The sequence below is a fragment of the Somniosus microcephalus genome, chromosome 4 (genome assembly GCF_052327205.1).
Source record: "Somniosus microcephalus isolate GS21.2 chromosome 4, FLI_Smic_1.0, whole genome shotgun sequence".
NCBI lineage: Eukaryota > Metazoa > Chordata > Chondrichthyes > Squaliformes > Somniosidae > Somniosus > Somniosus microcephalus.
Window position 1 is genome coordinate 252,276,245 of NC_140990.1, and position 24,900 is coordinate 252,301,144.

The window sequence follows — 24,900 nt, forward strand, 5'->3', positions numbered from 1 at the left end:
CAATATATTGTAATTCATTATGTAAAGATGTAGAATCAAAGCAGACGATCTTGAAATCAACATCATGTTTTTCTTTATATTATAGGGTGACCGTGGTCTGGCGGGTGAAAGAGGACAGAAGGGAGGTAAAGGAGATGTGGGTGATTCTGGTTCTTCTGGGGCAACTGTAAGTGTATAATTGTTCCTATATTGAATGATTCATTTTTGTTGTTTCATACTAACATTTCCCTGTAAATGAAAAGTCGTAGCAATCAGTTTGTTACACCAATAGTGCAGCTTTTGGCATTTATATTGAAGCTGTATTTCATTCATTTACACATGTCCACCCTTGTAAGGGACTTCTTTCAGGGTTTCTGAAAAGATGCTTAAATCTTCTTCTGCCATGTTATAATGCATTGCAGTGCAGAATACAGAATTTGTGTGTTGAACTGAAGAAACCAATGTGAAGCCAAAAGTAGTTTGAAAAAGGTAATATAGGCAGGAAGAGGAGGATACATTTTCCTTTAATTTTTGAGCTTATTTTCTATCTTTTTGCCCCCATTTTCTGGATTTGTTTATTTTCTGAGCCATGCATTAATTTTGAGATTGGAATAACATCCTGTTCCCAGAGCCCTACCAACACCACTCTTTAGCCAGCACCAGTGTGATGTTTCGCACAGCACTTTCTTTTGCATTCCACTCTCCCCTTGGGGCTGGGGGGTAATTCCTTACCTCTGCTTGCCATCTTTTGCAGGGGTAAGAATGAGAACACAGCGGAGTGGAAATTAGAGCAACGGGATAGGTTTTCCGATGAGCTACACTGGCTGCACAGGGACAGAGGAATTGAAAATTGAATGAGCGCAAAGGTTAGGGTGGATTTTCCTCCGCCCAGTGGAAATGCAGAAGAGCCAGCCGTGCCTTCCTGGAGTGTGGAGAAATAACCGCCCTTGCCTGAGGAACCTAAGGACTAGAATGTTAGGGGCCCAGTTTTCAAGAGACAAATGATCAGGGAGCATTGATCTCATGTGCTGGCAGTGGAGATGGTTTTCACATCTTTGGTTGAAATGGTGGATAAGTTGGAAGAGTCCACTACCAGACCATGGTATGGCAGTCCATGAGATGTATTTCATTCATTTACACATTGCATCAGGAAGAGGCTCTAAGGGCAGTCGTGGCTTCTGGAGTAGCAGCTACAACTGCTTCCATAACTTCCTTGTGAGGCACACTTTAATAGGAGCATAGCTCAGGGCTTTCAGGACTTCACTGGGGCTCTAGTTTTCTTTTTATTTAATGATAAAGGTTGGAATAGCCCTTTCCCTAGGAGAATGAAAAATGTATCGCTAGTTTCAATGATGGTTAGCAGTGGGCCGTGCAAAAGGTTATCAATGGAATTAGATTCTCTGGAAACGAACTGCCTCATATTGACTGGACATGAGTTGGTAATTATTTCCTGCCCAATCTCTCGATGCTGACAGTGATTAGCTTGCGCCACCTCCTCTCCCGCGTGGGTTTACATGTGGTGGGGTGGGTTCCGATCATGTGATTGCAGTCTCAGTCAGACAGGGCAGAGGAAAATTCTGATAGGCATTTTTGGGGCAGGGTTTCCTGGCATTTGTGGCACAACTGGGCGTTTTTCCTTCATTTGGAATGGGCTCAAGGGAGGCGTCATGTGCAGTAGAGTTCTTGAATGGGAACAGGCTTTGTATTGTCCTTTGTTGCAATACTTATTGTACTTTTTAGTAACATGTGGCTTTATTAGAGATTTCAGTATTTCTAAAAATGTTATTAATGTATTTTTGGTATAAATTTTTGGGAGACAATTTTTATTTACCCATCTTGGTAAGTTTGTTTTTAAATATCCTGAAAAGATAATGAATCAATGTCTACATTAATCACTGGAAAAAGACTGCAAGTGAAGCATTTGCAGAATGTCAGTAGATCAAGACCACTGAGGAAAGCATGCACACGTAAAGTGGGTTTTCCAATACCAATTTTCATGGGAGGTCAGAAAGCAGGAAGGCATCTCGATGCAAGCTGCAAAGTCCCCTGGTAGGCACGTGAAGCCAAGTTAATGATAGGGGTTCATTTGGATGAACCCAAGATACAATGGGGTAAATTTTCATCTTCACCGCATGGGTGGTAATTGACGAAGCAGATCATCCGCCTGTTATAGAACCCATCTGATTTTCATTCTCTTGTTGGGCAATAATGGTGCACCAGATTACCGCAAGTAGTTTTCCTTGTGGGTTGGGAGAAGTAGGAGTGCTCATCTGGGCCCCAGAAGGAAACCTTGGACCTCACTTCCCCAGGCTTCCCTCCCTCGATCGTGATCGTCTCTGGACCCTCACCACTTCCCTTATACCAGGGACCGTTCCCTCCAGGCCCCAGTGGTGATCTCCTGGCACGTGAAATCCTGCTCCCGACCACCTTGTCATTCCTGCGTGAGTCTGCACTGCTACATAGTAATGAGGCCAATCAGCCAGGCCTCGCTCCGATTTCTTATTCCAGGTGCACCGTGCATGTCAACCTGCCTCACGCACTGGTCCCGCTCTGGGTTAAAATCACCCCCGGTATCTTTGCAGTATTTTGTTACTATTATAGGTAATGTGGTAAAATAGTTCATGGCACCATCTTCTTGTTGTTTCATTACTTGTGTTTATTCTAACTGTTTTTACAATGACTTACAATTGCTTAGGGTAGACCTGGAGTCAAGGGTGATCCTGGCTTAACAGTAAGTACTGTAACTGTTATTTTCACACATAGTTTTATAATTATTTATATATCAAAAGGCATTTGACAAAGTACCACATAACAGACTTGTTTGCAAAATTAAAAGCCATGGGATTAAAGAGACAGTGGCAGCGTGGATACAAAATTGGTTAGGGGCAGAAAGCAGAGAGTAGTGGTGAACGGTTGTTTTTCAGACTGTCATAGAATAGAATCATACAGCACAGAAGAAGGCCATTCAGCCCAGAGTGCCTGTGCCAGTATTTTTAAAGGGCTATCAAATTAGTCGCACTCCCCCTGCTCTATCCCCACACCCCTGCACATTTTTCCTGTTCAAGTATTTATCCAATTCTGTTTTGAAAGTTACTATTGAATCTGCTTCCACCACCTATTCAAGCAGTGCAATCCAGACCATAACAACTTGTTGCGTAAAAAAGAATTCTACTCATCTCCCCTGATTCTTTTACCAATTATTTTAAATCTGTGTCTTCTAGTTACCAATGCTCCTGCCAGTTGAAACAGTTTCTCCTTATTTACTCTACCAAAACCCCCTCATAATTCTGAACACGGATGATCTTTTCATTCAAGTCTATCTAGCAATACAATATTTCTTATAGAGTACTGTAATTGGCTGTCTGGAAAGGCTATTTTTTGGCTACATCACATCAGTATTATCGTCCAGAAAAACTGAGTAAAAGAACTTTGGTTTGTGCTCTGAAGGAGATGTAATTACCATGAAGGATCCTATCCATGTTAGTCAGACTCAGGCTGTAATGGTGAAATTTACAGTCTTTCAGAAAACACCAGAACTGGAGTTTGCTCATTAAGAAGATATTATCCAGTGATTGCTGATGTCCCAGACAACTGGAGAAACATTTTCTTCAGTTCTGTGAGCTAGCGGAGAGTAGCGTAATCTAACTGCACAAAAAAAAGACAAAATCTAAAGTCACATAACACTGAATTCTAATAAAGTAACTTTATAAAATACATTTGAGTGGAGATCATGGTGAGGTGAGGGGGGAGCATTGGGGCTAGGAGCGAGTGCGGGGCTGAGGCCTGGGCTGAGAAGGAGAGAGGCGCAATAGTTGGCTGCAGAATAGGAGTTTGGCCAGAAACACAGGAATTGTTCCTTGGTAACTGAATGAGTAAAAATTCAATAACAGACACCTGATTAGCACAGATCAATCAGATATGTAGGACAAGATGGGCAAAATCTTTTACCAAATAGATAACTAACTCCAATGCTGTGAATGATTATAAAGCATCCAACAAATTAATAATTCATACATCTATCTCCGGTATTTGAATGATCTCAGTAAGTTCTGTATATAAACACCCATTAAGTATTATGTATAAGATTATTTTCTAAATACCCGTCAGGTTGCTATGATTCCAATATGATACATTGTTATATAAATGTCCGATAGTAAATGATTCTAATATTATATATGCAAACTGCCAGGAGAGAGTGAGGAGACAACACAGCAGACACAGTCCCAAGACTGGAGTGAGAAACAGAGCGCTGTGGCTGTGCAGCAGACATGAGTCTGCATCCAGGCCCAAGGAGCAGATTAGAGGTGGGCGAGTCCAGGAGAGTGGGAAAGTCTGGTGCTGAGGCTATGAACTTAGAAACATAGGAACGGGAGTAGGCCATTCAGCCCCTTGAGCCTGTTCTGCCATTCAATGAGATCACGGCTGATCTGTGACCTAACTCCATATCCCGCCTTGCCCCATATCCCTTAATACTTTGGTTAACAAAAATCTATCAATCTCAGATTTAAAATTAACAATTGATCTAGCATCAGTTGCCATTTGTGGAAGAGAGTTCCAAACTTCCACCACCCTTTGTGTGTAAAAGTGTTTCCTAACTTCATTCCTGAAAGGCCTGGCTCTAATTTTAGTCTCCGCCCCCTAGTCCCAGACTCCCCAATCAGTGTAAATAGTTTCTTTCTATCTACCCTATCTGTTCCCCTTAATATCTTGAAAACTTCGATCAATTCACCCCTTAATCTTCTAAATTCCAGGGAATACAACTAATTTGTGTAATCTCTCCTCATAATTTAACCCTTGGAGTCCAGGTATCATTCTGGTAAATCTAAGCTGCACTCCCTCCAAGGCAAATATATCCTTCCTAAGGTGTGAAAGAGGAGAAGGCCAGTGACAGACAGGCTGCAGGCACTTGGCGTAGACAAGAAAACAACAAAATGGCTATAGGGAGTGAGCCTGGTGGCCCTAGACCATGGAGAGGGAGAATGCTGGCCCAAGGCCCATGAGATGATGGCAAGGCCAGCCACAGGACCTGGGGGTGCTGGAGACAGTAATGAGGACTGGGAGTACTCTGCTGGCATGTCACTTTCTTCACCCATGGAGAAAAGGCAGCCAGCCAAAAGAAGGGAACCAGGTATCTGTGCACGTGGTGCCTTGCGTGCATTGTTCATGTCAGGCTGCAGGTGGGCAAGCCGGGCTTTGAAGTATTGGGGAAGTGTGTATCTGTGATCAGGCACATTCACCGTATCCAGTAATTTTGACACCAATATTTATATTAAATCAATAAAGTTTCATTTCAGGCTGCTAGTGATTTAGGTGCTGTATTCTGTAATCTGATTCTGTTTACCTGCACAAGCTCATTCTGTCTATTTTCCTCTGGGATTTTCTCCAAAAGTGAAACAATATCGAGCTCCATGTTACATTCCAGAACTGATTTAATGACACCCTTTGAACCATTTGCTTTGACTGGAGGAAAGTATACAATGGTGTTCCATTTGGATATACAGAATATCATTTCAAAGTTTGCAGATGAGCCCAGCAGAACCCCCAAGGAAATTCAGGGCCATTACCTTTATCCTTAGAACAAAATTACAATATACTGCATACTGGCCAAAATATTACTTGCTCATAACTAGTACTGTGTAGATACTGTACATGTATTCTGCACACTCGGTAAACTGAGCACCCAGCATATGAGTACATTGGGCTACTGGTTACGATACTGGACTAGCAACCCATAGGTTGCAAGTTCATAATCCCACCACGGCAAGTTGTAAAATTGGTTATTTGGGAGCCAATGCCAGAAAATACTGTATTTGTAGTGTATGTACCCGTCTACCTTTAAGGGAACTATTGAATGTAACCGTTCACCTTTAAGAGGACTACTTTTGGGTGGCACTATTTGTTTGGCTTCTGTATACTGTAATACCGATAGTGACCACACCAGTATATAAGTGTTGTGGCATGATTGCTGGGGCAGATTCGCCCGGACCTTCGAATAGTAAAGACCTGTTTGTTTGTTACTTCTGAAGTCTGTGTATTTATTAACTGCACAACCCACAGACTTTACAGTGGCGACGAGTCCGATCGTACCCTGCGGCAAGACTACCAAAAGCAACGAAGAGCGTCGAAGAGAGACAACCGCCCTCGTCGTGCTACCAAAAGAAAACACGAGGCTGCAACAACAGAAAGCAGGAAGACTAACAACAAAAGCTGTATCAGCAACAGGCACTGACTACCCTTCTGCCACGGTGCGGAGTGAGCCGACCAGCAAGAAACAAGGCGGCCGACGAAACTGTGAGTAGGGGAAGGTGTAGAAGTATCCGGAGGATAAGGGCAGAGCACTCGACCTCGGTCGAGGGGGAGCTGTGCCGGCCAAAAGTCGGGTCCAACGGCGTCGGGTGACAGCCGGACCGCGATCGGCGGGAAAACTCCGGGCAGCGACCGCAGCCACGAAGCGCTGAGCCTGCGAGTAGGCGCGGGAAGAGAAACCCAGCCGCAGCCGGGGAGGGAAACACCGGTCTGCGAGAGGGCTGGGGAGGCGAACGGGAACCATGTGGGTGAGAGCCGGGTGCGGAGAGAGAGACTGCGAGGAGCCAGTCCAGCGGCTGAGCTGTTCTCCCCCAACGGGGTACTCAGAGCCGGCAAAACCGAACGTGCGGGAGTGGGAGAGAGACACAGCCGAAAACGGGGTGAGAGACTGCGCGAGAGCCAGTCCAGCGGCTGAACTGTTCTCCGTTAACGGGGTGTACCCAGCGCCGGTAGAGCTGTGCGGGCGGGAGGAAAAGACAGAGCCGAGTAAGGGGAGCTGTGCAGAAGCCAGCCCAGCGGCTGAACCTGTCCGCTGTGGGGAAAGCGTACCCCTTCCACCAGGGAAGAAACGCGGGAAGCCGCCATTAGGCGGGGAAGACGATTGAAGTGGGCGGGGCGAGAAGGAAAGAGCGGGAAACCGCCATTTTCGCGGGAAAACCGCCATCTTAGAAATAAACAAATAAATAAGAATACTTGAAGAAATACTTGTGTTGTACCCAAGGAAAGAAAGATGCCTAAGCGGGCGGACATCAACGAGTTCAATTCGGAGATAGAAGACTGGGCCACGTACGTAGAACGTATTGAGATACATTGTAAGGCTAACAAAATAGCTAAGGAGGAAAAAGCTTTAACCTTACTTAACATGATGGGTGCGAAAACATTCGGGGTGTTGAAGAATCTTCTCTCACCAGCTAAACCGGAAGATCAGACTTTCGATGATATTGTAGCAGTGCTGAAGGATCACTTGAACCCCACACCGTTGATGCTGGCTGAACGATTCAAATTCTACGCAAGAACGCAGAGGAAAGACGAAAGCAATGCGGAATACTTGGTCGAACTGCGTAGGATAGCGAAATACTGCCAGTTTGGAGGGAATCTGACAGAGGCACTGCGTGACAAGTTCATATGCGGATTGTCCAAAGAAGGAACGCAGAAGCGACTACTGGAAGAAAATGACCTCACACTGGACAGGGCTGTCCTCATAGCTGCATCGCATGAAGCCGCAGCGAAAGGAACGGCGGAAATGCAGCTAAAGGCGGCGGCACTAGGGGTGGACCAAATTACTTCGAGCACAACAAAATGCTACCGTTGTGGGAAGACAACACACGACCAGAATCAATGCTGGGGTAAAAACCAAGAATGCAGGAAATGTGGCAAGATCGGGCACATAGCTAAGGTATGCCGGTCAGGAGCAACGTACAACAATAAGAAGTCACCACAAAAATGGTACGGAAAGGTACAAGAGGTGACTAAGAAGAGTCTGAGGGAACAGAAGTCGGTCTCACACTCCAAATGCAAAGGACTGGACAGTCTGAGAATTCACAACGTGAGCAATGAAGCTGACCGACAAACTATCTGGATAACGCTACAGATTGCAAAGGTCCAAGTAAAAATGGAAGTGGACACCGGATCGGCGTTGACGGTCATGAATAAGCATGACTATAAGAAATTTTTCAAGCATATTCCACTACGGGATACGGAACTAGTACTACAGACATACACGGGGCACAAAGTATTCCCCATCGGAATGATAGAAGTCAAGGTGAGATACAAGGATAAAGATCATCACCGGTTGGACCTGAGGGAGGACCACCACTTCTGGGACGGGAGTGGATCCGAAAAATAAAATTGGACTGGCAGTCCCTAAACACCATGACGGTGGATTCCGAAAAAGAGGATGTCAAACCTGAACGGTTGTCCAGAATATTGGACGAAGCTAAGGAGGTATTCCAGCAAGGACTGGGAACGCTGCGAGGTATTAAAGCAAAGGTTAAGATTGCAGAAAATGCAAGCCCAAAGTTTTTTAAGGCCAGATCAGTTCCTTACGCAATACGACCAGCTGTGGAGGCAGAACTGGAAGAACTTGAACGATCAGGGGTTCTGTCAAAAGTGGACTGGAGTGAGTGGGCCACGCCCATTGTTCCCGTCATGAAGTCCTCACCGAGTAATAAGCCTGGGGGACCGGGGAAGGTCCGTATCTGCGGAGATTTCAAGATTACTGTGAATCCGGTGCTTCACACGGTACAATACCCGCTTCCGCGGATTGAAGATATCTTTGCTTCGTTGGCTGAAGGGAAACATTTCACGAAAATAGATCTGGCTCAAGCATATCTACAGATGGAGGTCGAGGAAGAGTCACGCCAGTACCTCACCATCAACACTCACAGAGGCTTGTATCGCTACAATAGACTGGTCTTTGGGGTAGCTTCGGCGCCAGCAATTTGGCAGAGGGCCATGGAACAGGTGTTACAAGGAATTCCAAGCATGCAGTGCTACTTAGATGACATTTTAATCACGGGAAAAGATGAGGAAGAACACCTCACGAATTTGAAACTGGTACTCACCAGGTTGAAGGAGTATGGCCTTCGGGTTAATCGCAAGAAGTGTGAGTTCTTCCAAAAACGGATCTCATACTGCGGTCATGTCATTGACCGAGAGGGACTGCATAAGTCACCCGAAAAGATAGAAGCAGTTCACAGAATCACAGAATCACAGAAACCCCACAATGCAGATAGAGGCCATTTCGGCCCATCGAGCCTGCACCGACACATATCCCACCCGCTCCCCGTAACCCCTGCACCGACACATATCCCACCCGCTCCCCGTAACCCCACGTATTTAATCCCCCTAACACTAAGGGTCAATTTTATCATAGCCAATCAACCTAACCCGCACATCTTTGGACTGTGGGAGGAAACCGGAGCACCCGGAGGAAACCCACGCAAACACGGGGAGAATGTGCAAACTCCACACAGACAGTCACCCGAGGCCGGATTCGAACCCGGGTCCCTGGCGCTGTGAGGCAACAGTGCTAACCACTATGCCACCGTGCTCCCCTGAAGGCACCCGCCCCAGGAAACGTATCACAGTTAAGATCATTCTTGGGGTTGATTAATTACTATCACAAGTTTCTGCCAAATTTATCCACGGTACTGCATCCGCTGAATGACCTGTTGCGGAAAGAAACACCATGGAAGTGGAGTGAAGAATGCAAAAAGGCTTTTCGCAGAAGCAAGGAGTTGATTACCTCTGAAGAAGTGTTGGCTCATTTCAACCCAGCATTACCCCTTCGTCTAGCTTGCGATGCTTCCCCGTACGGAATTGGGGCAGTACTCTCGCATAGGCTACCAAATGGCTCGGAAAGGCCAGTGGCTTTCGCGTCCCGATCATTGACACCCGCGGAGCGAAATTACGCCCAAATAGATAGGGAGGCCCTCAGTCTTGTGTGGGGCGTGAAGAAATTCAACCACTACCTACAATGTAAAAAGTTCACATTGCTGACAGACCACCAGCCGTTGGTGTCCATATTCAACCCAAATAAGGCCGTTTCCACCATGACAGCACAAAGGTTACAAAGGTGGTCCGTGTTACTTGGGGCACACCAATACGAAATTGAGTACAAAAGGTCTAAACAGCATGGAAATGCTGATGGGTTGTCACGCTTGCCATTGCCGATGGTAGAAGAAGCGAGTATAGTGGACCCAGTAGAGTTGTTCCACTCACCCATAGTGGAGTGTCTACCGATAACAAACTCAATGATTGAGAATGAGACAAGGAATGACCCGACTCTTTCACGAGTCTATGATGTAACGGTGGAGGGATGGCCAGCACAGAGCGAACCAACACTGCAAGCATTTGCACAGAGGAAAGAACAACTGTCAGTGTGTCGAGGAACCCTGATGTGTGGATCTAGAGTGGTGATTCCACCCAAACTCCAAAAGAAGGTGCTAAAGGAGCTGCACGAAGGACATCTGGGGGGAGTAAAGATGAAAAATCTAGCAAGAGCGTTTGTGTGGTGGCCAGGCATTGATAGAGACATAGAGGAGATCACGAAGAACTGCCTAGGATGTCAGAGGGTTCAGAACGCGCCACCCCAGGCTCCTCTGCATCCATGGGAGTGGCCCTCATCGCCTTGGCAAAGAGTACACATCGACTTTGCTGGTCCATTTATGGACTCGATGTTTCTAATAGCGGTGGATGCCCACTCCAAGTGGCCGGAAGTAATTAAGATGACCACCACCACGACGGAAAAAACCATCGCAGTGTTAAGGACTATGTTTGCTCGGAATGGCCTGCCGGAACAGATCTGTTCTGATAATGGACCACAATTTGTGTCCGAAGAATTCAAGAAATTCTTAAAGAGCAATGGGGTCAAACATTACACGTCAGCCCCATACCATCCCGCCTCAAATGGATTGGCTGAAAGGTTTGTCCAGACCTTCAAGAAGGCCGTAAAGGCCATGAGTAATGAAAATATAAGTCTGCAACATAAGGTGGATAGCTTTTTGTTGGCATACCGAAATGCGACACATGCGGTCACAAATCAAACTCCCGCAATGATGTTCTGTAATAGACGCCTAAGATGCCAGCTGGATTTACTAAAACCAAACGTCAGAAGAGACGTAGAGAACCGGCAATTCCAGGGCATGAACGACAGGGTCACTAGATCTTTCCAGATCGGTCAACGAGTTTTGGCCCGGGACTACCGTACTGAGAAATGGCAGCCTGGAACTATTGAGAAAAGGCTGGGGCCATTGATGTACACCGTGGACATTGGAGACAATATAATAAGGCGCCATGTTGACCAAATCATAGGGTCCGCCACAAATAGGCCACCGACTTCACCACCTTATCAGGGTAATGTTGAGACTGAGATACCCAGAACACCTACTTCCGATCTAGTGATACTGGAGTCTGCTGAACCTGACACGGCTTTTCAAGCCGAATCGACCTTGCCAGAAGCACCTCCTAGCCCGCCTGAAATGACGACACCACTGCGGCGTTATCCTGACAGAATCCGGAAACCCCCGGAAAGACTGAATCTATGAACTGTCTTACATAAACCTGTATATATGTTAGAATGTATGTTCACTATGGACTTAGTAAGTAATAAGCTAAAAAGGGAGGATTGTAGTGTATGTACCCGTCTACCTTTAAGGGAACTATTGAATGTAACCGTTCACCTTTAAGAGGACTACTTTCGGGTGGCACTATTTGTTTGGCTTCTGTATACTGTAATATCGATAGTGACCACACCAGTATATAAGTGTTGTGGCATGATTGCTGGGGCAGATTCGCCCGGACCTTCGAATAGTAAAGACCTGTTTGTTTGTTACTTCTGAAGTCTGTGTATTTGTTAACTGCACAACCCACAGACTTTACAGTATTGTTATTAAAATCCAATGGTTCACTAATCTACTTCAGTGAAGGTTACCTGCCACCCCTACCTGGACTAGCCTGGATGTGACTACAGTCCCACAGTATGTGGTTGACACTGAATATCCTCAGGGGCAATAAATACTGCCTTTCTAGTGTTGCCCACAAAATAATACACAGGAGATGATATTTGAGAACAGTTTAATCTATGTTGGTACAATTTTAGGGTATAACCTTAGCTATTCTGTCAGATACAGTGGCACTAGCAGTCTGAGAATTTTACATTTATGGACGTGCCCTAACTACCCAATATCTAACTATACAATATTGTAACCCAGGGGTGTAACAAAAGTATCCCCTTGTGATCTGCACTGGATATTTGTGTCATTCACACGTGTGTTTTTTTCAATCTCTCTGAAGGCAGACTGAGCAAACAATTGGTGAGATAAGACCAGATATAAATCATTAATCATAGAAATTTACAGCACAGAAGGAGGTCATTTGGCCCATCGTGTTTGTGCCAGCCTACAAAGAGCTATTCAGCCTAATCCCACTTTCCAGCTCTTGGTCCGTAGCCTTGTAGGTTGCAGCACCTCAAGTGCATATCCAAGTACTTTTTAAATGTGATGAGGGTTTCTGCCTCTACCACCCTTTCAGGCAGTGAGTTCCAGACCCCCACTGCCCGCTTGGTGAAAAAAGTTCTCCTCAACTCCCCTCTAATTCTTCTACCAATTACTTTAAATCTTTGCCCCCCTGGTTATTGACCTCTGCTAAGGGAAATAGGTCCTTCCTATCCACTCTATCTAGGCCTCACATAATTTTATACACCTCAATTAAGTCTCTTCTTGAGGCTCCTCTGTTCCAAAGAAAATAACCCCAGCCTATCCAATCTGTCCTCATAGCTAAAATTCTCCAGTCCTGGCAACATCTTCATAAGTCTCCTCTGTACGCTCTCTTGTGCAATCACGGCCAGAATTTTCATTACCTGGGTGGGTCAGCATGGCAGGTCGGGACCCCGATCTTGTTTTCATCCCACTCCTCAGAGTGACTTTCCCTTAATGGCGCCTATTAAGGCAGGCCTGCACGTTTCCCGGCCCTATTAAATGGTGCAGGTCAGATGACATCATCAATGACTCATTTCCAGCCGGGATATTTAAAGCAGCCCTGGCCACATTGCATGTGAAGATTCATCTAGGAGTGTGCAGGCAGTACATTTCAGCATTTGGGTCTTGCTTAGCCTTGCACTCATGGCTGCACAGAGACAGAGGGCTGCATATGCTTGTGGAGGGAGTCAGAGAATGCAGGGAGGTCCTCTTCCCTTCTGATGGGTGCAAGAGACCTCGCCAGGAGAACAAAAGAGCCTGGCTTGAGATAGCAGAGGAGGTCAACAGCAGGGATGTGGTGAGGAGGACCTGGGTGCAGTGCCGGAAGTGCTTCAATGATCTAATGAGATCAGGAAAGGTGAGTACAAAGCCACACTCAACTTCATCCTGCTGTGCCTTTCATCACATCCCCATCACTCTGCCTTCCCAAGCCTGCTCCTGCACATCATTACTTACACCTACATACCTTGCACGCCCACCCATCCCTCTCTCTCTCTGTATCTACATACTCACATCCCCATCTGACTAACCACCCCTCACACTCATCCTAATGCAATCATACCAACTAACAACACACAAGGAGGCCACTTTGCATAGGCACTTTGGCATTGGTACCACACTCCCTCATAGTCACTCTCTAAAGATGTAACCCTCACATTCCTTACGCTCATGCCATCATTCTCACTCAAACATCTCTTCTTTCCCTCCTTGCAGGAGAAGAGAGCCCACAATAAGAGGGAGAGGGAGAGAAACAAAGGTGGCCCGCCATCCTTCACCATGATGACTCCAGCAGAGGAGGTCATCCTTGGCGTCTCAGGAGTTGCAGAGTAGCTGGCGATGGGAGATAGAGAGGGGGGACATCTCGGCAACCTGGTGACAGAATTACATCTCATACAGCCACATGTCGTACAGCAGTCACTTATATGGGGACTGATGTCAGCAGCCAGTGGATGTTCATCATGTGCATAATGGTATCGTTACCCATTCTTGATATTACAGGAATGCAGGAAGTTAAGTAAATCTGGCCATGATGAGGCCATCCCTGGCCTCCCGGGCAACAATGTGCTGAGGTGCTGCTAATATCTGGACCTCAGGTTCCTCCTGCTCCTCCTCCTCGTCTTCCAGCTGATGCTCCTCCTCCTCTTCCTCTGAAGAGGCTGTGCACTCAGTACCTTGCTCCTCATGAAGCGTTAATCCTCGCTGCTGCACTATATTGTGCAGTGCGCAGCAGATGACAATGATTCTGGAGACCTTGGCCGGTGCACACTGAAGGGCTTCTCCAGATCTGTCAAGGCATCTGAAGTGCATTTTCAGCATGCCTATTGTCTTCCCTATGACACATGTGGTGGACATTTGGCTTTCATTATATCTCTCCTCGGCCTCAGTAGTTGGCCTCTTCAAGGATGTCATAAGCCACGTCTTCAGTGGATAGCCCTTGTCTCCAAGCAGCCAGCCGGAAAGTCAGTTTGGAAGTGCGAAGAGCTGAGGGAGGGTCATAGAGTCATAGAGTTATACAACACGGATAGAGGCCCTTCGGCCCATCGTGTCCGCGCCGGCCATCACGCCCTGTCTAATCTAATCCCATATTCCAGAATTTGGTCCGTAGCCTTGTATGCTATGGCATTTCAAGTGCTCATCCAAATGCGTCTTGAATGTTGTGAGGGTTCCAGCCTCCACAACCCTTCCGGGCAGTGAGTTCCAGACTCCAACCACCCTCTGGGTGAAAAAGTTCTTTCTCAAATCCCCTCTAAACCTCCCGCCCTTTACCTTGAATCTGTGCCCCCTAGTTATTGACCCTTCTACTAAGGGAAAAAGCTCCTTAGTATCCATCCTATCTATGCCCCTCATAATTTTGTACACCTCAATCATGTCCCCCCTCAGCCTCCTCTGCTCCAAGGAAAACAAACCCAATCTGCCCAGTCTCTCTTCATAGCTGAAGCGTTCCAGCCCTGGTAGCATCCTGGTGAATCTCCTCTGCACCCTCTCCAAAGCTATCACATCCTTCCTGTAGTGTGGCGACCAGAACTGCACACAGTATTCCAGCTGTGGCCTAACCAGTGTTTTATACAGCTCCATCATAACCTCCTTGCTCTTATATTCTATGCCTCGGCTAATGAAGGCAAGTATCCCATATGCCTTTTCTACCACCTTATCCACCTGTTCCGCCGCCTTCAGGGATCTGTGTACTTGCACACCCAGATCCCTCTGACCCTCCGTCTTGCCTAGGGTCTTACCATTCATTGTGTATTCCCTTGCCTTGTTAGTCCCCACAAAGTGCATCACCTCGCACTTTTCCGGGTTAAATTCCATTTGCCACTGTTCCGCCCATCTGACCAACCCATCGATATCATCCTGCAGACTGAGACTACCCTCCTCGCTATTTACCACCCTACCAATTTTTGTATCATCCGCGAACTTACTGATCATACCTTTTACATTCATATCCAAGTCATTAATATAGACCACAAACAGCAAGGGACCCAGCACCGATCCCTGTGGTACCCCACTGGCCACAGGCTTCCAGTCACAAAAACAACCTTCGACCATCACCCTCTGCCTTCTGCCACTAAGCCAGTTTTGTATCCAACGTGCCAAGGCACCCTGGATTCCATGGGCTCTTACCTTCTTGACCAGTCTCCTGTGCAGGACTTTATCGAAGGCCTTACTGAAATCCATGTATACCACATCCACTGCGTTACCCTCATCCACACACCTAGTCACCCCCTCAAAAAATTCAATCAAATTAGTCAGACATGATCTTCCCTTGACAAAGCCATGTTGACTATCCCTGATTAATCCTTGCCTCTCCAAGTGGAGACTGATTTTGTCCCTCAGAATTTTTCCAATAATTTTCCCACCACTGATGTTAGGCTCACTGGCCTGTAGTTCCCCGGTTTTTCCCTACTCCCCTTCTTGAATAATGGAACTACATTAGCAGTTCTCCAGTCCTCTGGCACATCCCCTGTGGCCAGAGAGGTTCTGAATATGTGTGTTAGAGCCCCCGCAATCTCTTCCTTTGCCTCACACAGCAGCCTGGGATACATTTCGTCCGGGCCTGGGGATTTATCCATTTTTAGGCCTGCTAAAACCGCCAATACCTCCTCCCTCTCGATGTTAATGTGTTCAAGCATATCACAGTCCCCCCGCCCTATTTCTATGTCTACATCGTCCCTCTCCATAGTGAAAACAGATGCAAAAAATTCATTTAGAACCCCTCCTGCATCTTCCGGCTCCACACACAGATTGCCACTTTTGTCCCTAATGGGCCCTATTTTTTCCCTAGTTATCCTCTTACCCTTAATATACTTATAAAACATCTTAGGATTTTCCTTTATTTTGCTCGCCAGTGTTATTTCATGGCCCCTCCTTGATCTCCTAATTTCTTTTTTAAGTATCCCCCTGCACTTTTTGTACTCCCCTAGGGCTTCCTCCGTCTTTAGCCTTTTGTATCTGCCAAAAGCCCTCCTTTTTTTCCTAATCCATTCTCGTATATCCCCTGACATCCAAGGTTCCCTGTGGTTTTTGGAACCACCCTTGACCTTTACGGGAACATGTTGCCATTGTATGATCTCAATCTCCCTTCTGAAAGCCTCCCATTGCTCCGATGCGGACTTTCCTACAAGTAGCTGATCCCAGTCCATTTTGGCCAGATCCTGCCTTATCCTATTAAAATCGGCCTTCCCCCAATTTAGAACCTTTATTTCCGGCCCATCCCTGTCCTTTTCCAAGACCACCTTAAATCTCACCATATTATGGTCACTGTCACCAAAGTGCTCACCTACTAGCACTTCTTCCACTTGGCCAGCCACATTCCCTAGAATTAGGTCCAGTACCGCCCCCTCTCTTGTAGGACCTTCTACATGCTGGCTCAAAAAGACTGGCGCATGAAAAAAGAGTCATGGCAGTGCCAGGGAATTTGGCGCATACATGCATGATGATCTTCCTATGGTTGCAGACCAGCTGCACATTGAGGGAGTGGAAGCCCTTGCGGTTCACAAACACTCCTGGGTTATGATGGTGTGCCCTGATGGCCACATGTGTGCAGTCGATGATGCTCTGCACCTGTGGGAAACCAGCAAGAGCCACAAAGCCCAGCACCCACTCAGTAACACTGGCGTCATCAGTGGCAAAATTGATATAATTGGCTGACTTGTCAAACAGGGCATCGGTGACCTGTGTGATGCACTTGTGGGCGGCCGACTGCAAGATGCTGCAAATATCTGCTGCAGATCCCTGGAAGGAGCCTGAGGTAAAGAAGTTGAGGGCGCTGGTGACTTTGACAGCCACTGGTAAGGCATGTCCACCAGGTCATCTGGGCTGCAGGTCTTGCTTCAGCAAGCAGCAAATGTCTGCGATGACCTGGCGCGATAGCCTGAGCCACCTTTGGCACTGCTGCTCAGTCATGTTGAGGAAACTCATCCTCTGCCTGTATACCCTGTATTGGGGGTATCGCCCCCGGCGTGGTGCGGCCATGCGCTGATGCCCTCTGTCCTGTAGAGCATCAGGTCGTTGAGGAGAAGGTTGGTGGTGGTGTTGTTGCTGCTGCTGCTGCTGCTGGTGTTGGGGCTCATTGTGGTCCGATTCTGAGGACCAAGGTGAGACAGTATAAATGGCACCCATGCTGATGTAATAGATGGAAGGTCAAGTAGAGATGAGAGAAGCAATCTGTCAATGGTGTGATAGGTAGTATGAGGTGAGAATTCTTTCTGAATTTGCAGAAAAGACTTGCAAACTGTAGACATCTAAATCTGTGCTGAAAATGCAGTCAGCAACAACATTTCCCTTAGGAAAGTAAGCAGGTGTCAGGTGTCAGTATTTATTGTGCTTTCCATGCTCTACAGTAATGACATCACTCAATGGCCACTGAACTTCCGCCTCAGGGTGACAGACGTGGTTCCCAAGCTGCATGATTCCCGTGGTCATGCAGTGAAATTCAAAAGGCCTGGTTAAAAACACAGTTAAGAGTCTAACAACAAGGTAATAATGATCTAAATTAGGTCGCCTGCCTCTGCCGTTTGGGTCCGTGCTGTGCTGGCAAACGTGCCCAAGTTAAAGGCACGAGGAGGCAGGATGACAGTGGGTTCCAGACGCGCTCCGATTTATTTCCACTTTTCCTCCTGACCCGCCTCCAGTCATGCATGCAAGGCAGCATGAAAATTCCGGCCCACATTTTTCCTGTAATGTGGTGACCTGAACTGTATGCAGTACTCTAGCTGTGGCCTAACTAGTGTTTTATACAGTTCAAACGTAACCTCCCTGCTCTTATATTCTATGCTTCGGCTAATAAAAGGAAAGCATCACGTATACCTTCTTAACCACCTTCTACCTGTCCTGCTATCTTCAGGGATCTGTGGACATGCACTCCAAGGTCCCTCAGTTCCTCTACACTTCTCAGTATCCTACCATTTATTGTGTATTCCCTTGCTTTGTTAGCCCTCCCCAAATGCATTACCTCACACGTCTCCGGATCGAATTCCATTTGCTACTTTTCTGCCCACCTGACCAGTCCAGTGATATCATCCTGCAGTCTACAGCTTTCTTCCTCACGATCAACCACATGGCTAATTTTTGTAATAGCTGCAAACTTCTTAATCATGCCCCGTACAGTGAAGTCTAACTCATTGATATATACCACATTGTATTGAGCTGCTTTATTTCACAGCGAGTGAACATACAGTACAATAGTTATGTTCAGATTAACTTAGTTCATCCAGTACAACTTGTTTTCACATAATAATATAAAATAATGGCCCAGAAATTCGTGTCGGGGGCTTCCCGCGGGTGCAAGCCCCCAACCTACACTTACCTAGCGCGCCGACAGTTGAAGCCTGGGCCTGCGCAGATTTCCTGTCTGTGGCCCGGTTCAGCTCCCGGCGCGCTGTGCTTGCGTGACCCAGCGGCGTACTTAGTGCGATACGTCGGCTGGGATCACGTGAGCACTGGGCAACCAATCGGAGGATGCAAAAGTTCATTCATGAGTTTGACAGTAAGAACTCTCAAACTCATGAAAACTCCGGGTGCCCAAAACAGTACTTAAACTTGAAATAAAAAATGTTTTAAATCACTGTATTTAAATGAACTATAAATAACTTTAAATAACTGTTTTAAACAATAAATTAAAGTTTTGAAAAAAATAATTTTATAAAAAATCGGGCCTAAAAATACACTTACCTTACTGTAAAGTCTTTAAAAATAATAAACCTGTGGAAAAAAAATTCTAATTTTAATTATTAGACCACTTACCTTTTAAAATTAAGTCCTTACGTCTGCTTTTTTCAAGTGTAAAAAGTGGAGACCTTCACGCACGGGCAAACCTGGAAAAAAAAAAGGAAGTTCAACGCGCACGCGCAGACTCCTGCGCGCACGCGTTCGACCTCTGAACCCCTTGGTTCAGAGGATCGGAAATGCCGGTTTCCCGCGCATGCAAGATTCCGGCACTTCCATCGGGTCCACGCGTGAGTACTCCGTCCATACTCACGCGTTGGGACCCGAATTTCTGGGCCAATGATTACGCTGTTTCCCCACATCTGCAGATCATGTTTCACTTCAACAAAAGAATTTTTAACGAGACCCCTGCATTCTAACCTTCTTACAGCCTTTGCTGAATTTGGCTGACTTTGTAACCTTTGCTGCTCCTTAGTTACCTGTCTTTTTATCACCCTCTGTTCACGACTGAAAAGGAAGGCCTGTCAAATAGGTGCCCGGGGCCAGAGACTTACCAACATAATGAATTGCTGGCTGTTTACAGTCTTTGGTGAAAACAACTTAATTAGCAATCATCTCAGTGCCTTTTTTAACTTGTGTGAATATACTTTGCTTTGAGACACAACATTTAAAAGTTTTTTTCCAAATCCTTTTTGTAGAAAAATAATCAAAATATCATGACGATGACCTTATCTATTCACCTTTTTATTTTTTTGGGTGGCGTGCTCACCAAGCGATGGTGTGTTGGTACTACATAATAAAATAATAAAATCTGCTTTCCACATCCCAAGTGAGGTATAGCACTGGCAAGATGCAGATTAAAATACACTCCACTCTGCCCCCATTATATAACTCAACAATGAAATGTATTGCTGGAGGTCACCAAGTGCATGCTTCACCCCACCTATAAGTATGCAATGTTATAAGTGTGTAGAAAGAAGGGAAATATTCAGTTTCCCAGAATCATCATTCTTCATTTTCATTATCACAAAATTTACAAATTGCATTTTTTTTAAATGGTTCAAGGACTAACTTGTGAATATTTTTACATCTTGTAACTTCCCATGGGCAGTTTTCCCAGCAATATTAACACATGTATCAGTACAGAGATTGTGTTAAAAAAATCATCACTTTAAAAATGTTCTATTCATGACATATATGACTAATATTTACATGCATGCCTGATTTTTAACAAAAGAAAATACTATGCAAACATATTCATTATTTTCATATTTAATTTGCAAAAATATAATTAGAGGGAGGACATCATCAGAATGATAAAGGAAATCTGTGGTAAGTTACCTGTCATCTTCTGGCCTACTAATTATTTTATGTTTTCATCGTACTATCCTAAGTATTTATAGTTGGCAAAACTGGGCAACAAAGATGAGCCTTTCTAGGTGACTAAATAGAAACTTAAGATTTTGTTCCCAATTTTACTTCCTAGCTATTCAAATCCAGAAGTAGATTGAATTTTTTAATTCTTCTTGTGTGCCTGCAAATATTTTTGAACTGCAGTTATGATAAATGTATTCAATGTATTGTCAATTCTACTATCTAAATTGTTGCCTGTCTTTCAGCAATGACAAAGTTTTTATGGAAGTTGTTCAATGTGAACATTAGTCGGTTATTTCTAAAAGCACCACCCTATTAGCAACAATTCTGGTTTACTCTTCTAATATTTTAAATATAACTTTGATACGCTAACATTGTTTAAATGTTATCTAGTCATGTTTAGTCAATGCATTATTTCATTTTTTTTTTCGTAACAGGTTGTGGAATTAAATGTAAAGAAAGACCAATGGAACTTGTCTTTGTGATTGATAGCTCAGAAAGTGTGGGACCAGATAACTTTGAAATCATAAAAGATTTTGTCACTGCGCTTGTTGACAAAGTATTAGTTGGTAGAAATGCCACCCGAATTGGTCTGGTGCTCTACAGCTTGGAAGTACGATTAGAGTTTGGTCTAAGTCGATATTTGACACAGCAAGATGTCAAACAGGCAATTAGGAAAATGCTGTACATGGGAGAAGGCACATACACAGGAACTGCTATCCGCAAAGCAACGCAGGAGGGATTCTATGGAGCTCGGCCTGGTGTGAAGAAAGTTGCCATAGTATTAACAGATGGACAGGCAGACAGAAGGGAGACTGTTAAACTGGATGTTGCTGTACGCGAGGCTCATGCTGCAAACATTGAGATGTTTGCAATTGGTATTGTAAATACCACAGACCCAACCCAAGCTGAATTCTTACGTGAACTAAACCTAATTGCTTCAGATCCTGATACCGAACACATGTACCTCATTGATGATTTCAATACTCTTGCAGGTTTGTGCCATGTCTGTTGTATCACCACTTGATGCTTTTTCCAACTATAAAGGGGCTAAGAAGAAAACTTTACTATGTGCACACTTAGATGGAAACAAAGTAAATAGAACAAATTAGAAACATAGAAAAATAGGAGCAGGAGTAGGCCATTCGGCCCTTCGAGCCTGCTCCGCCATTCAATATGATCATGGCTGATCCTCTATCTCGATACCATATTCCCGCTCTCTCCCCATACCCCTTGATGCCTTTTGTGCCTAGAAATCTATCTACCTCTTAAATATATTCAGTGACCTGGCCTCCACAGCCTTCTGTGGTAGAGAATTTCACAGGTTCACCACCCTCTGAGTGAAGAAATTTCTCCTCATCTCAGTCCTAAATGTCCTACCCCGTATCCTGAGACTGTGACCCCTCATTCGAGACCCCCCAGCCAGGGGAAACATCCTCCCTGCATCCAGTCTGTCTAGCCCTATCAAAATTTTATACGTTTCAATGAGATCCCCTCTCATTCTTCTAAACTCTAGTGAATACAGATCTAGCCGACCCAATCTCTTCTCATACGACAGTCCTGCCATCCCAGGAATCAGTCTAGTGAACCTTTGCTGCACTCCCTCTATGGCAAGTATATCCTTTCTTAGGTAAAGAGACCAAAACTGCACACAGTACTCCAGGTGTGGTCTCACCAAGGCCCTGTATAACAGCAGTAAGACATCCTTGCTCCTGTACTCAAATCCTCTTGCAATGAAGGCCAACATACCATTTGCCTTCCTAACTGCTTGCTGCACCTGCATGTTTGCTTTCAGTGACTGGTGTACAAGGACACCCAGGTCCCTCTGTACATCAACATTTCCCAATCTATCACCATTTAAATAATACACTGCCTTTCTGTTTTTCCTACCGAATTGGATAACTTCACATTTATCCATGTTATACTGCATCTGCCATGTATTTGCCCACTCACTCAACTTGTCTAAATCGCCTTGAAGCCTCTTTGCATCCTCCTCACAACTCACAATCCCACCTAGTTTTGTGTCATCAGCAAACTTGGAAATATTACATTTGGTTCCCTCATCCAAATCATTGATATATATTGTGAATAGCTGGGGCCCAAGCACTGATCCCTGCGGTACCCCACTAGTCACCGCCTGCCACCTGAAAAAGACCCATTTATTCCTATTCTCTGTTTCCTGTCTGTTAACCAATTTTCAATCCATGCCAGTATATTACCCCAATCCCATGTGCTTTAATTTTGCACACTAACCTCTTATGTGGGACTTTATCAAAGGCCTTCTGAAAATCCAAATACACCACATCCACTGGTTCTCCCTTATCTATTCTACCAGTTACATTCTCAAAAAACTCCAGTAGGTTTGTCAAACACTATTTCCCTTTCATAAATCCATGTTGACTTTGTCTAATCCCATTGATATTTTCTAAGTGTCCTGTTATCACCTCCTTTATAATAGACTCTAGCATTTTCCCTACTATTGATGTTAGGCTAACTGGTCTGTAGTTCCCTGTTTTCTCTCTCCCTCCTTTTTTAAATAGTGGGGTTACATTTGCCACCCTCCAATCTGCAGGAACTGTTCCATAATCTGTAGAACTTTGGAAGATGACAACCACTGCATCCACTATTTCCATGGCTACCTCTTTTAGTACTCTGGGATGCAGATTATCAGGCCCTGGGGATTTATCAGCTTTCAGTCCCATTAATTTCTCCAGCACTATTTTTTTACTAATAATAATTTCCTTTAATTCCTCCTTCTCACTAGACCCTTGGTTCCCTAGCATTTCTGGGAAGTTATTTGTGTCCTCTTCCATGAAGACAGAACCAAAGTATTTGTTTAATTGCTCAGCCATTTCCTTGTTCTCCTGTTTCTGACTGTAAGGGACCTACATTTGTCTTCACTAGTCTTTTTCTTTTTACATACTTGTAAAAGCTTTTACAGTCCACTTTTATGTTCCCTGAAAGTTTACTCTCCTACTCTATCTTTCCCCTCTTAATCAATCTCTTGGTCTTTTTTTGCTGAACTCTAAACTGCTCCCAATCCTCAGGCTTGCTACTTTTTCTGGCAACTTTATATGACTCCTCTTTGGATCTAATACTATCCTTAATTTCTTTTGTCAGCCATGGTTGGGCCGCTTTTCCTTTTGTGTTTTTGCGCCAGAAAGGAATGTATAACTGTTGCAATTCATGCATTCATTCCTTAAATGTTAGCCATTGCCTATCCACCGTCGTGCCTTTTAATGAAGCTCCCCAATCTATCATAGCCAACTCACTCCTCATACCTTCGTAGTTTCCTTTGTTTAGATTTAGGACCCTAGTTTCGGATTGGACTTCTTCACTTTCCATCTTAATGAAGAATTCTATCGTGTTATGGTCACTGTTCCCTGGTTGGCTCCTCAATGTACTGGTCTAAAAAACCATCTCATACACACTCCAGGTATTCATCCTCCACAGTATTATTGCTAATTTGGTTTGGCCAGTCTATATGTAGATTAAAGTCATTCATGATTACTGTAGTACCCTTGTTACATGCTTAGCTAAGAAATCAACAGTAATTACGCTATAGTATTAGACTCCCAAACTGGAGATCAAGCTTGAACTTTAGTCTCAGTTATATTAGAGCTATTATAAGGCACAGTTTTTCTCATCTTTGCCAAATCAGGTATGTACATTTGCAAAATTTAGAGAAGATCCCTCTTACATCACTCAAACACATCTCCTAATTGGTCAACCATGGAGTGGCATCTGTAGGGAGGTCAAAAAATTGGATGATCTTGACTTCCATCCAATATGGATAATATGATTGGAGGGGGATTACTTGAGCAAAGCAAGGAGGGGAAATTGAGATGTAGGGTCAGATAGTTTACTAAAATATACTAACTGTTGTTAATATGTTTCTCCATTTGTAATTACTCCACAATTTTTTAATGTTATTAAAAATGTTAATTTTAGAAATTTGCTCGATGACTTAGCTTAAGTCTTAGCCAAGTCACTGGGTGGGGAAATGCGCCAAATTGTGGTTTTCTACCTCAGGGAGCAGAAAACTGAATGGTCAGTTATCCTACTATTTGTGTGTCCTTCAATTGCCCAGTCATGGAGTAATGTGGCTATTGCTGCAGTTATGGCTGTGGGCTGTGCTGGCTGAAAGGGACTGTTACAGAATTAGGTGTCTTTCATGAAAAAAGGGAGGGAATACAATAGGAATTACAACAAAAAAAAAGTGTTTTCCTTTCTCCCATTTTTAGCTCTGGAGTTGAAATTGGTCAGACATTTCTGTGAAGATGAAAATGGTGCTTTGATTTACAATCGAATTAGAAATGGCGTAATAACAAGCAGAAGCCCATTATATTCAATAGATCCAAGTTTCACACATACCAGAAACCAAATTGAATTAAGTGCTTCAAAACCTAGGCAAACAATTATATCTGGAGAGATGAAAGTAACTGCACAAGTGAAGCCATTTCCATCAGGATCCGTCAATGTAGGAAAAACTCCCACGATCAATGAACAGGTATCAGTTGGTCTTGTCAATTCTTTATGAAGTTTTATTTTATATTGGTATACATTATTCATCAACATTCCTCTGTTCAGAAAGTGG

The 24,900-nt window shown here is 44.7% G+C and overlaps 1 protein-coding gene across 1 annotated transcript in view; it reads left to right on the forward strand.

The window, feature by feature from the left end:
• Nucleotides 1-24,900, forward strand: part of col28a2a (collagen, type XXVIII, alpha 2a) — a 177,599-nt gene that overhangs the window by 141,670 nt on the left and 11,029 nt on the right. The window contains exons 28-32 of the mRNA XM_085986214.1: nucleotides 86-166; nucleotides 2,675-2,710; nucleotides 20,225-20,261; nucleotides 20,741-21,298; nucleotides 24,548-24,813. Coding sequence (XP_085842340.1) covers nucleotides 86-166; nucleotides 2,675-2,710; nucleotides 20,225-20,261; nucleotides 20,741-21,298; nucleotides 24,548-24,813 — 978 coding nt within the window. The remainder of the gene's footprint in view (nucleotides 1-85; nucleotides 167-2,674; nucleotides 2,711-20,224; nucleotides 20,262-20,740; nucleotides 21,299-24,547; nucleotides 24,814-24,900) is intronic.